Source organism: Colletotrichum godetiae (genome assembly GCF_030913485.1).
Source record: "Colletotrichum godetiae strain CBS 193.32 chromosome Unknown BDP55scaffold_27, whole genome shotgun sequence".
Taxonomy (NCBI): Eukaryota; Fungi; Ascomycota; class Sordariomycetes; order Glomerellales; family Glomerellaceae; genus Colletotrichum; species Colletotrichum godetiae.
This window is the reverse complement of record NW_026851275.1, coordinates 261370-274271: the sequence shown is the minus strand read 5'-3', so window position 1 is coordinate 274271 and position 12902 is coordinate 261370. Positions and strand designations below refer to the sequence as shown.

Genomic DNA, 12902 nt, shown 5'->3' with positions numbered 1-12902 from the left:
GTGGTGATGATTAAGAAAGCCGGCATCCCAAAAAGAACCAAGAACATCTTCTTATACTCGCAGACAGATACTAAGATACTGCATTCTTGAATAGTAGCTTCTAGCTAGCAACAACATGATTTGGTAACCCCATAGGATCTAAGAAACGCTGTTCACTCTGAAAAGAAAAAGTAGTCAAGCATGTTCATTCATGTGCGAAGTTATCACGATGTTGCATTTTTGTCATCCAAGTCTGCTTTCTTTCATTCATGTGCTCGCGAGAATCCTGTGCTACCACACCAATACACAGCAATCGCTTAGTGTTGCACTGGCAGCAAAGCCCTTGTGTGCCACCATCCGGGTATTTGACGCCTCTTCATGCCTCCGTCAAACCTCCTGATCGATTTAATCTTTGATGTTTTGGTTCAGACTCGCCTTCTCCTCCTCGAGTGTTTGCACATTCTTGATGACCCTGGCAGGGTTGCCCACCGCCACCGAATGAGGCGGCAAGCTCTTTGTCACGACAGAGCCAGCACCAACAGTCGTGCCCGATCCAATGGTGACACCAGCCAAGATGATTGAACCGCCACCAATCCAACAATCGTTTTCAATGGTCACCGGCAGACCATACTGCTCGCCGTTCGATCGGGAAAGCATGCTAGTCTCGTGGACTGCAGTGTAGATGCTCACGTTAGGTCCGATGAGAACATGGTCGCCAATGGTGACAAGACTGATGTCGAGAATGGTCAGACTGCACACATTCATTAGAACTCTATCTTTCTTCCCCGGAGGTATTCACTCGATGAGATGTTTCAAGCACCAGGAGGACATACTTGAAGTTGGCAAAGACCCTGGAGCCAAAGATGATGTTGCAGCCGTAGTCGACCAACAAAGGACCCTCGACGAACGACCGCTCGCCGAATTTGCCCAGAAGCTGGTGCAGAATCTCCTTCTTCTTCTTGGCCACCTCCTGAGAGGTGTTCTGGCGGTAGTCAATCTCATTGAAGTCGCGCGTGAGGCAGCGGGCTCGGTGGCGGCCTCGGTCGAGGATCGGGTCGAGGGGGTTATACATCATGCCCGAGACCATGCGCTCGTAGTTCTCGCCAGACGGTTTATGTTTTATGGACTCCAAGAGCTCGATGATCTTGGCATCCTTGTTGTCTTTGGCGACCATCGTGATGATGTTGTGAGCGTCAATCTTGGGGGATGTTGATGGAAGAGGGAAGGGTCGAAATGGCAAAGGGGAAACTAGGAGACTGCTCGTCGAATTTAGACGCTTGTTGGGTCGAAAGTGGTTGTGCAGGGGGAATTTATAGGCGTAGATCACGTCTCGCGGAGCTGATAGAGAAGGAAGTCACTCCCGTTCTTTCCCTTTCACTGCTCAAAGAAGTAGGTCAGGCACGAGGGTTGGGCCTCAGGCACTGAAGATTGAAGAGATGTTGACGGCATTCACTGCAGAAGCTTCACGGAGACATTGGCCTATGGATTCATAGAAGCGGCGGAATAGGCCCAACTGTGAGTATGTGTTTTTTTAGACAAGCCAGTAGGACCATTCATAATTAGTTGGACGCAGACCCGTGTTCGAGGCTCTTCACTTCGAATACAGCCCAAAGAAGGCATGAATGTCAGAATCCTCTGCAAACGGGTCAGTAAGGGCTAGGAAAAGGGCACAAGGGACAAAGAAGCAGCTCGTATATACATCACACAGGCGGCACACGTCTAGCGAGGGGGCAGATTTCAGTGTATCATCCGTTTGACCCTTACATCAGTTGTGTCTCTGAGACTTCCACCCTGGGTCACACACCTATTTGACAATGGATTAGCCATCTTTTGTACATCATAAACTCATATTTATGCGCTATTTTGATACCCAAGCCCGATGTAATGTCGCTCTCAGCCAAACAATGCGCCTCGCAAGGGAAAAATTGCCATCTCAAGAGCCAAAAAGGCAATATCGCAATATCAGCCACCTGTAACATAGTTCCTGCTACTCGCCAAACGCCGTCGCGTGTTCTGCAACCTCTCCTCATCCATGGCAGACCGCCACGTACAGTCTTCAGCGAACTCGCACATGCGGCACTTGTAGGCCTCCTCAATCTGCACACCCCGCGGCTGCCGATCCGCCCGCCACCACTCCATCGTGCTGCCCAAGTAGAGGTTCAGCGCCCGGTCGTCCATGGGGAAGACCTGGCTGTCAATGAGCGAGCCATCTCCACGGTATCTGTATTCCACAGCAAGGAGCCGACCCACGGAGTCGGCTCCATGGGGGAAGGTTTGGCGCAACTCAGATATGAGAAGGGGCAGCAGTTCTCGGAGTGTCCTGTATTTGATGAAATCCGGTGCCGAAGTACCTCGACTCTCTTCATTTGCTTCAGCATCGAACTTTGCCGTAGTGGGAGACGGCGAGATGTAGTCCCCACCAAGCGAGGAATCCACGTCGAAGAATAGTTCGTCATGCAGGCTGCCAATCTGGGCAATGAACGAGTCAGAGAACGGTACGTCTGGGTCCAGACCGTAGCGCCGGAAAATACGAAGGTAGTCCAGCTTATCCGCTGCCATTTCTGACAGGAAACGCTGGTACAGGAAGAGCTGCACCTTTGCGGGCCGCAGCAATGCAGGGCTGTTCGGTGCCTTCATGGACCCTCGCGTCTTCACATCCGTCAAGTAGATCTGGGGTATGTTCGCCTGCTTTTTCGAAGGGAAGTAGTCGGTGATGCTCGACTGGTTCTGTTCAGACTCCTGGCTAAGCTGCTCCATGAACTCTCGGTCCGGGTTCTCGTAATTCAGACCGTCAATGACGCCATTGACCAGGTTCCCGTCGGCGAATCCCCAGACCTCGAGCTCACGGGTCATACCGGTCTCGCGAAGTGTTCGAAGTCCTTGTATCAGGTTCCACATCCGAAGACCGAACCCATCTTCTTTGCTCGCGATCTCGACGCGGACAGTTGTGTGTACTTCGTCTTCGAGGTCTTGGTGTACCTTTGTCCCCTGCTTCATCGCCGCCGTCCGAGTCTTCCGGCCGTAGGGCAGGCGTGTGAGGGTGTAGAAGTATTGCAGCTCGCACCATGCGCCGGAGGTCAAGTCGGTGACGGTGAATGGCTTGCGAGGAAATGAGCGGAACCGTACAAGCGGCGATCGAGTATCATTATCTGGCTCAGGCGTGGCCTTCTCGGATGGTTTTGGTGACGAGGGGGCAGCATTGCTATTCGAGAGGGCTCTGCTCACTAAGCGCTTCCACGTCAGTCAGTTTCCAGCAGAAGTTCTCCTGTCGATATCGCACTCACAATCCGGGTAGGCGACGGAGTGGCCAGGTGACGGCGGGGGAAGATCTGCCTGCTTCGTATTGTCGGTAACGGTTGCCTTTGAGCGACTCCGGCTAGATCGTAAAGAGCCCTTGGCTGTGCCAGTTGTGCGGTAGGAAAGAACCTCAGCGGGAGCATCATCAAGGCGGAATTCCTCCTCGGTAACGGTATCAATGCCAAAATCTGATGCGATCGAGCAAGCAGCGGGTCTCCGGGATGAGGTGGAGGTGGGGGCGGAGTTGGCGGTAATGAGCTGGCTCAGCAAAGTCTCGTCCTCCAAAGAAAGATCGTAGCCATACTCGTCGTCTGAATCAGGCGAAAAGGAGGAAGACATTGCACAATGAGGCGGGATTCATGTCGGGTTTGCGAGGGGAGAGAGCACCCTCGTTAACGGCGTCACGACTCGGTGGGAGGGATCGCCGCTAAATGGGAGAGCGCGTCAGGAAAGTGGCGACGGGTGTCGCGAAGTCCAGTGACTTCCAGGCAGTCGAGGCCCATGTAATATTTAGGATGGCCAATGAGGCCCAAGTGAATAATAATTGCCGAGGCGGATTACATCAGCAAGCAACGTCTCACTCAATCTCAGCTCATTGGCAACATAAACAACAACACTTCAATCGAGGGAAGAGATTAATCATCTCAAGGCTTCCTGACGTACGCAGGAACACTGCAGATTGTGGAGGCTATGTGTACGTATTTTTCATATGATCTATCACCAACGGTGAGGAGAGCTAATCTCGTTTTTTTTCTTGAGACTGTTCACTCCCAACCTTCGCGAGAAGAGTTGCCTACTCGCCGTTGAAGGTCCGCTTACTTCTTGAATCATTCATTTTTGATTTCCCACTTAGCTAAGTGACATAGCGACATCGTGCGACAACAATCTTCAAGTCATAGCCAGCAGTCCCTTCCTTCTCCAAGCAATCATTCTATAGCTATCATACGTTCCCACATGCCAACATCCTCTTATGCCCATGTCATCCCTCCCTACCATTCCAGGAGCCTCTTTCAGCCATGTTCAGCCATCCAATACTGACATACGAAATCCTCCTCGATCGCCAAGACTTGAAGTATAAGCAAGCACGGGAGAATGTTGCCACTTCTCAAAGACCCAATCACGTCGCCCAAGCTTAAGCATCCTTCGACTTAAGTCGCTTGGACAATATTTCGCGAATGTTGAAGCGAGGCGGGGAAGCCAAATTTGGATGCTGCAGAACAGAGGCCGGAGGCGGCGCATCGAGTATAGGAGAATTTTCGTTGAACACGTCATCAGACATGCGACTGCTGGGAGAGAATCTAAAAGGCTGACTTCTTTGCTTTGTCGGCGAGATATGCAGGCTCAGCGTGTTCTTGGGCTGCTTGGTCTGGGCGGATTGCTTGGCCATCTGAGACCTGGGCCGACTCCTCTTCTTTGTCGGCGTATCAGTAGGATCTGCCTCTAGACTGGAGTGTGCTAGCTGCTTGGCTTCCATGGGCCGTTCCATGAGTTGCTGTGTGGGCTCTGTTGGCTCTTTGGGCTGTATCGGACGCGCGAGCTGCGGGACGTCTTCAACAGAATCATTGATGCGCTGATAAACGTCATTCATGATCGTCTCCGCCAGAAAGGTTCGAGACTCAAATTCCCCATCTTTGATGAGCTGCAAGGTACACTTCTCCAAGTCATCCCAGCCTGAGCTCTTCAAGTCTTCAATGAAGCTGGCGAGGGCAACACGACGGACGGATTGGTCGTTGTAATCTGCAATTCTGTCAAGCATGGGGGCGTTCTTCATGTACCTTACCAGCAGTACATTGTCGATCGGCTGTTGTCGCTTCGCAGCTTCAGCGTCTTGGGTCTGCCAAGTGGGAGGAAACTTGGAGGTAGAAATTGCAGCTCGTATCGAGGTCTTCGCGCCGACCTCGGGGCTCTTGACTTGTGAGTAGATTTGTTTCCAGATCCGCTGTTTCTCTTCCTCTTTGGAGTGGCTGCCTTCTTCTTTGGAGTGATGACTTTCTTCTTCGGAACAACCAACTTGATTTTCTTCGTGTTGGCCATCTCCTTTTGCTGAGCAGCCTTCTTCTCTTGCGAGGAGTTGGATTCCGCCTTACGTTTCTTGCTTGGCGGGGATGGAGTTATGAACTTGGTTATGGAGCGCGTCCAAGGTCTCAAAGCCGGCAGAGAGGGATGATCCGAAGTGAGCTGAGAGACTTCGGAAGATTTGGTGCTGGTCTCCTTCGATGCAGGCTTGTTGTTGATAACGAAGAAGCTGTCTGAACTGTCTTGTGCTGGTACTGCCGATTGAAGCGCTAAAGCTGCCTTCAACATACCCTCCGACGAGTAAACTTTGAAGCCATCAGCACAGTCTCGAACATATCGCAGAACACTTAGTGGTTGACGCATAGTATCCCATTCCAGCCAAGACGGCGGAGGCTCCAGCTTGTAGATGAGAAGGGCTGAAATAATGGCAACTCTGGCGGAAGGCCGCTTGCCCTGACCCATCTCCCGCGCATGGTAGACGGTTCTGTGAAGGGCCTGCGCTCTGCACTGGTTGCCGAAGGAGGAAGCTGTGATTGAGAGGGCGATAAGCGCTAGAATTTCCTTCTTCTCTTCGGAGGTCACAAGGATGTCCAAGGTGTCGGTGTTGAAGAGCTTGGCGGCCAAGTCTAGCCATTCTCGCTGGAAATCCGGGAGAGGGTGTGTTGGTGAGATCCAGGCGTATTTCTTGGTCGTCTCGGGGTCCTTTCCGCTGTTGGTTACCATTCTGGATTTTGCTAGTAGCTTTCCTCGATGAGAGAATGGGATCCGATTCCTTTTTAAGCGACGATGTATGGAAGATTGTGTCCTGCGGAGGATGAAAGAATACGTAAGTTGAATGAGGTAATGCGAAGGGAAAGAGAAAGAAGCTCTGTAGATGCCTCGGAAACACCCGTGAAAGGGAAAGAATTCTACAGCTCCTTCCTTCAGAGTGGAATAGTCGGAAGAAAAACAGATCTTGTGGGTGAACTTGGCTTCATTCTCTTGGCTTAAATCCCAGGGCCCTTCAGCCTTGTTTCCTTGGGAAAATCTTGATATTTCTGGAAGACGCAATCAGTGTCATTTTCCTGCGTTTACGCGGCAACAAGTCAAAACTGCATGACAGACTAAAGCAATTTAGCAAATGGATATGATTTTTCTCGTCCCCCCCCAACTCATTATCCACGGCCCATCTACAGCCTCTCGTACTTTGCTCAAATCGAAACCCACGCGTCAGTATCGATCCCAATCTGATTTGGTGATGCCGTGCCATTGCTGGAAGATGTGACAAACAAAAGCTGAGTGTGGCGTGATGGTCCCCTGTACACGCACCAATCCTCACCCCGAGAAATATGTCTCTCCTGATTGCTCTCTCTGGACGTCATCTATGAGGGCTCTAGGAGGAACTTGTTAGTCATACATCCCACATGACTCGAGGGAGGATGAACCACCTACATCCTATTCATCGCTATTGACGGGCAAATTATTCTTCAACTTCTCTTCAAGGGTTTCCGCGAGCATTATGCGAATGTCTTCACCTGCGGAATCCACAAGGTTTTGGGCCAAGGCGTCGAACTCAGACATTTCCGTAGATGTCAAATGCTTCCGAAATGTCTCGAGCATGATACCACGCGAGAAGGCATCCGGGAGGCGAGCACACAGCGTCAACTTTCCCGCTGTGATAAATTCCGACACAAAGCGAACGCTCTTGCTGTGGCTCGGGGCATTAGTCCAACTCATTACTTCGTTGTCACCGAACTCCTTCCGGTCCCTCTTGGCTGGAACCTCCTTGACGAATTGAACTTCATCGTCGCTCTTCTCAACAACTTCACCCTTGACTAAGAACGTAATTTCCGACTGCAGGCTGTCTGACTGGTCCAGGAGTGTTTGACAGGCCTGTCTAGGTCTATGTTGCTTTCGGGGTGGCTCAGTCTGAGATCTCCCAGTTGGGCTCGTTTGTGTCTTCTTCCTCGTTTGCGGGCTTGAGTTGTGGGTAATTGAAGAATCTCCCTGAAGATTACCCAGATTGGGCTGGCGAATTGAAGAGCTTAGAGCGTCGTGATCCAAACCACGCCAAGAAAGCGCTTGAGGGCTGCGCCGGCTGGCCTGTCTGCTTTGAGGACTTCCTCGGGATTCTTGGTGAAATCTCTGACTCCTGGTCAGCCTTCTTGGTAGAGTAGGTGAAGTCTTTGAATGTGAGTGGGAATATCCCTGTTCAGACTCATATGAGTGTCTGCGAGATGACCTGGTGTTGGGTGTAGAGTAATTTCTAGTCGAGTTGCTCTTCTTTCTATAATATCTTATCGCGGTCGGAGGTTCGCTGTCAGAAGAATCATTGCCCACGTCAGATTCATCTGGTAACCAGCTGCTGCTTGACGAGTAAGAATAATCTGCCGACCAGCTGTCGTTTGACGAGTAAGAATCCTGGAGGACGAGATCGCCTCTGGAATTTTCTGGTGCTTCATGCAACGTTGACGGCGGCAGGGGCCCAACAATGGTTACTGGTTCTTCATTTCTGCTTCCAATGTCATCATGCTTGTCAGATCCAGTCGAATTGCGCGAACACCATGACGACGGTTCCAGCGCCATTCTTCTCGCCAAGCTGGCCTTCCGCACACCTGCCTCAGCCTTGTTCATCCAGGTTGCTATTCGGTTGTAGCGGCCGCAGACGGTGTCATCTCTCCACTCTGTGAAGAAAAAGACATTTGCTGCGCCGCCAGGAACAAGCTTGGCCTTACAGAGGCCATCCGCTTTGGGGGAGTGGAGCGCGTACAGCTCTAGATTGAAGTCACTGCCCAATCTGTAGACGACCTTGAAAGCCTTTTTAATAATGGCATTGTCGATGGGGGATGTGGTGAAAGTATTCACACATAGTGGTCCTCCATACCTGGAGTATCTGTGATTATATTTGGAGATCGAATCGATGATTGTGGGGATGAACCAACCAACCCAGAGACCCATGGGGTACTCCGGGTGGCTTTCCCAGTCCTTTTCGTTGTCGACTGGCAACTTCCAGCTGTCTTCGAGAGCTAGCCAATTCTTGCCGAAGCTATCGATGTCTTGAAATTCGTCCACATTGTCGGTGAACTCGGAGAGCAATAGTGGCATGCTCTTTGGTGGCGATTCACCGTATCTCAGACCGTCATGAAAGGTTTCAAGCCACGGGGTGTGGCAGACTTGGCCGACGCTTTCCTCTTCGGAACGCGCCATTTCGGGGATTGACGACCCTGTAAATTAATGCTTGAGAGTATGTTAGCGACAAGTTTGCTTAATAGTTAATCAGCATGCTTGGATGGAAGATTATTGCCTACCTTGGCTAAATTCTTGTATGATGATGCGAAGGTAAGTAAGCTTTCGGCGAAATAGGAAGTGAAGTGTAGGATGTGAGAAATGAGACTTGTGCGAAGAGGTCAGAAAAGCCGAATAAGCCTAGTTGAGGTAGAATTCGTCTACGGGCAAATTCAGAGAAGAAAACTGGAGGGTCTCTCGAATCACCTCCTCAATGGGAAAGAGTGATGAAGGGAGGAAGCCACTATCGAAGTAGGATATGATGGCGGTGGTTAACATGCATTGTAATGGGTGCGAATGGCCTAGTCACATCAAGTAAAGAAGATAAAAAAGGGAGGAAGAAGAGTGCTAGTAGCCACAGTAGAACATCTAATACTTTCTCATTCAGTGAGTTCCAACTTCTTGTTCCTTCCAAACACAATGATCCTGCAAAAGCTCACTGACCCGAAAGAAGTGATCTTGATGTGAATTTCATCTACCTACCTAGCAAGGTTGGTTTCTGGAAATACCTTACCTCAAAATGATTCTCCAAAGACAAGTCAGGTAGGTACTTTACTAAGGTGCCTACCCAATACGGGCACCCAACTGAAGCTGTGTGCAGTGCCCGTCCTTGGCTGGAATATGGCAAGAGTTCGACCCCACAACCGACTCGGGGTGGGTACCCAACATAATCCTCCAAGTGGCCCGGTCGGCTTGCAAACGGCTTACCTTAATTTACCTTAGAGTTCATCGTTCACACCATTCCCCAGAGAGCACCTGTCTTCAATCTGTCAACCTTTGAGAAGATGGAATTCATTGTTTTGGTGATATGGACCCAAAAATCAAAAGAAATCGACCGAGCTGGGACTCGAACCCAGAACCTTTGCCACCGGAAAGCAACGCGCTGCCATTGCGCCACCCGGCCCGATTTATGCAAAATTAGCAAAATTTACGTGACTATGAAGTGCTCTTGCGAGGCCGGGAGAGGACCTCCAGACGATTCGCCGTCATTCGCGCCGGAAAAGAGTGCCACACGCCAGAGTGCCACACGCCACACCCAATTGGGTGCGTCATTCGCTCATCCAAACTCACATTTTCTGTAGGATCCCTAGGAGCAGGAACACGCACCACTTACACCACCTTACGAAACACATCACGATCTTTCCGACCACCACGACCTCAGACGTCTCATCAGAAGCCTCACTGGAATGGCGCGAGTTCCAACAATAGTCACCGTCATGCGCGGTGCAGGCGTCAACATCGTGCTCAAAGCAGACCAGCCCACAGGCCGCACCGTCTCTGGGACCGTCCAGGATGTGCTCACGCGGGGCAACCACCCCCGAGGCATCAAAGTCCGGCTCGCCGACGGCCGGGTGGGACGAGTTCAGTCTCATACCGACGGTACACAGCAACAGCAAGACCAGCCATCTACATTTACCGAGGTCGCTGAAGGCTCGACGGGCTACGAAGACTCACGTAGACCTCCCCGGCGCGGTGGCGGTCGAAGGCAAGATGCTGAGGCTGAGTTGCCGTCGGCGCAGGTCGGCCTTGAAGCTTACATTCGGCCTGCTAAGCAGAAGAATGGTGGACGCGGTAGGGCAGCTGTGAACTCCAGTGCTCAAGTACAGGAAGCGGCGCCTGCTGTGACTTCTGAGATTGTGACGTGCCCGGTCTGCGCAGAGTTCGAGGGGGATGCTGCTGCTGTTGAGCATCATGTTGCTGGTCACTTTGATTGAAGCACAGCACAGTCGCACCGTCTCATTCCACATCACCACACGGCACTGGGTCAGTCCAACGGGGGTACACTTGTTCATCGAAGTGTCTACTCAGGCCATCGACTCTAGCGCCTCATCTACGAGGAAGGATGACTAAAGAGCTCCCAAGGATCTATCCAGCCATCGAGGCTCGACCAACATAGGCCTCCGCCAAGCAAGCCATTCACCTCACCTCTTACAAGCGATACCTGAAGCCGGCAGTCTTCCAGTCCGTCACGTCCTCGTAATCCTCAGGACGCAGCTCAACCCGATCAACCATATCCGCAACATCACCAGCAGTACCTTCAGCCTGCATGACCTTACCGCCGCCAACAGCACCAGCACCGCCAGCGCTGCCCTCGTACCCCTCTTCCCTGGTGCGCTTGTCGTTCATCCACTGTAGGTAGAACCTCAGTCCCAGCGCCAGCACAACGACGAGCGCATAGCAGATCATGATGGTGCGGAAAGCAGTATTGTAGTGTGGCTCCTCGGAGGCCTTGAAGAATTGCGGGCCGGCAATGTTACCAGCGCAGTAAGCAAGGAACAGCAGCGACGACATGGTCATCTTTTTGGTCACACCTCGGTAGTTTGCCGAGACAAGGGACATGGCGAGCGGCATGGCGGCAGGTCCGGGAGAGAGGAGGAAGTAGCCAAACAGCTGGACGCCGCTGCTGACGCTTTCACGGGAGTAGATGATCGCGGCGCCAGTGATGCAAGGTAAGACAACGATGGCGATGAGAATGCAGTTCATTTTGCGGTAGCGGCCTGCGATCCAGCCCGTTCCCGCAATGATGGCGGCCGAGAGGAGCGAGTAGGGGATGTTAATGAGGGTCGACTGCAAGCTGGTGAAGCCAAAGGACTTGATGACGAGGTTGGCAAAGTTCTGGGTGCCGCCGTTAGGGATCTGGGTGATGATTTCGAGGCCAAAAATGAACCACGTCTTGGGGTCAATCATGCATTCGACAACCTGATCCCACTTCCAGTGTGTCTTCTCCGTGGATCCCGTGCCGGCGATGACAACGCGGTCGGCAGCGTACCGGCGCTCCTCGGGCTTGAGAAAGCGGGCCTTTGAGATCGTGTCAGGCAGCCAAATGAGCAGCACAAACGCCCAGACAAAGGTGAGGACGCCGAGGATGATGTACATCCAGCGCCAGGGACCGACCTTGTCATCGCTGGAGATGTGGCCGAAGCCAAAGGCGACAAAGGAGGCGACGAGCCCGCCGACGCTGTTGCCTGCGAACCAGATGCCCGTGCGTGTGGGGATCTCGTCGCGGGTGTACCAGGTGGCGGTGAGGAACATGAAGGCGGGCGTGATGGTGGCCTCTGCGACGCCGAGGAGGAAGCGGACGGTGAGGAGGCCGCCGTAGTTTGTGCAGGCGGCTGTGAGGGCCACAACGGCACCCCAGAAGAAGGTGTTTGCGGTCATGTACTTTGCGACAGGGAGGCGGGCGATGAGGAGAGATGTTGGGTAGGTCCAGGCGAAGTAGCCAAAGTAGAAGATGCTTGAGACCCAGCTGTAGTTTTGCCCTTTGAGATGCTTTTCACGACGTTAGCACGCTGCACTGGACATATGCAAGGTAGATCAGATTTCATGTGAGAAAATGACGTACCGTGTCAGTTCTGAGACCAAAGACAGAGGCGCTGGACAGGATCGTCTTGTCCATAAAGTTGAACATGTAGGTGATGAAGAGCAGCGGAATGATATTGAGATCAATCTTGCGGACAATCTTCTTGGCCATGTCGCTGTCAATGTGCTGCCTCTCCCCATCCGGCACCTCGGCCGGAGGGTTCTGCGGAGCGTCCGTTGATGACCCCATGTTGGCGAGCAAGTTCTGCCGTTCGTCAGGTTGATCGTCTTCGTCCTGATCGATGTTGTCGTCTACTGCACGAGAACTAAAAGCTCCTACAGAAAAGTCCAGGGTCGCATCTCGAGAGCGGTGCCGGGGTGTCGTCGCCCTTTTGAATGAGGCGGCCATTCAACAGGTCTTGGGGGGCGGGGATGGTCGCGACCTTCCCGCGGCCAAAAGAAGCAATACAACGAAAAAATACGTTACGTGCCTTATCTTCCGCCGATCTTCCCCGACAGTGACAGGCCGACGCGTTCGCCTCTTCTCTCCCCTCTCCTCCGATTCCTTGTCTACTCCGTCCCAAGCGGTCGTAACCACCGCGAACCGGTAAATAGACCGACCAGAACGTCTAAACAGTGACCGATAACAGGACATCAAAAGATAAGACAAGCAAACCCGCAGGCGTCCGTCGCCGCGACGGGAGTGGGCGAACGGTTTAGCGACTGCTAGACTCCGCTGAATAGACGGTGTTCTCCAGTGTCTTGCGTGGATTGGCCTGGAGATATCGTCCCACCTCGTGTGCTGTCGGCGAATATCCGAACCGACGAGATACGACGTTACTCCGCTAGTGCCACCGCAGTGGTCGCGCCCTTCAATGAGCTCTCGTGGTGCCGTCGCGATGTGGGGAGAATAGAGGGTGTTCGACGGATTTGAGAGATGAAGAAGACAACGTTAGTGGACGAGCACAAAGCTGCCGACATTGACAATACTGCTCGATTACCGACCCGGCGGTTATGGTTGGCCGACGGGCAGAATCTGGTGGGAT

General features: G+C 52.4%; 6 protein-coding genes and 1 non-coding gene across 7 annotated transcripts; 1 reads left to right on the top strand and 6 right to left on the bottom strand.

Annotated features, from left to right (window-relative positions):
- Positions 1–384: 384 nt before the first annotated feature.
- BDP55DRAFT_555050 (trimeric LpxA-like protein) lies at positions 385–1153 on the bottom strand (the record flags this gene model as incomplete). The annotated part of the gene is made up of 2 exons (XM_060569447.1): positions 385–730; positions 813–1153. The coding sequence occupies 2 exons, from the start codon at positions 1151–1153 to the stop codon at positions 385–387; spliced, it is 687 nt and encodes a 228-aa protein (XP_060428158.1).
- Positions 1154–1541: 388 nt separating this feature from the next.
- Positions 1542–3770, bottom strand: BDP55DRAFT_668013 (defects in morphology protein 1). Its single transcript, XM_060575204.1, has 2 exons — positions 3264–3770; positions 1542–3203 (listed from the first exon to the last, which is right to left on the bottom strand). The coding sequence occupies exons 1-2, from the start codon at positions 3613–3615 to the stop codon at positions 1942–1944; spliced, it is 1614 nt and encodes a 537-aa protein (XP_060428157.1). The 5' UTR covers positions 3616–3770; the 3' UTR covers positions 1542–1941.
- A 638-nt stretch (positions 3771–4408) lies between these two features.
- BDP55DRAFT_769595 (uncharacterized protein) lies at positions 4409–6015 on the bottom strand (the record flags this gene model as incomplete). The annotated part of the gene is made up of 2 exons (XM_060581065.1): positions 4409–5182; positions 5266–6015. 2 exons carry the CDS (start codon positions 6013–6015, stop codon positions 4409–4411), a joined length of 1524 nt encoding a protein of 507 aa, XP_060428156.1.
- Positions 6016–6726: 711 nt separating this feature from the next.
- BDP55DRAFT_633352 (uncharacterized protein) lies at positions 6727–8478 on the bottom strand (the record flags this gene model as incomplete). The annotated part of the gene is made up of 1 exon (XM_060572542.1): positions 6727–8478. One exon carries the CDS (start codon positions 8476–8478, stop codon positions 6727–6729), a length of 1752 nt encoding a protein of 583 aa, XP_060428155.1.
- A 910-nt stretch (positions 8479–9388) lies between these two features.
- Positions 9389–9460, bottom strand: BDP55DRAFT_t204. The gene has a single exon. It is a non-coding gene; the product is annotated as a tRNA-Arg (tRNA).
- Positions 9461–9773: 313 nt separating this feature from the next.
- Positions 9774–10271, top strand: BDP55DRAFT_729916 (uncharacterized protein; the record flags this gene model as incomplete). Its single annotated transcript, XM_060579630.1, has 1 exon — positions 9774–10271. The coding sequence occupies one exon, from the start codon at positions 9774–9776 to the stop codon at positions 10269–10271; it is 498 nt and encodes a 165-aa protein (XP_060428154.1).
- A 214-nt stretch (positions 10272–10485) lies between these two features.
- Positions 10486–12106, bottom strand: BDP55DRAFT_555139 (major facilitator superfamily transporter; the record flags this gene model as incomplete). Its single annotated transcript, XM_060569455.1, has 2 exons — positions 10486–11826; positions 11900–12106. 2 exons carry the CDS (start codon positions 12104–12106, stop codon positions 10486–10488), a joined length of 1548 nt encoding a protein of 515 aa, XP_060428153.1.
- Between the last annotated feature and the right edge of the window lie 796 nt (positions 12107–12902).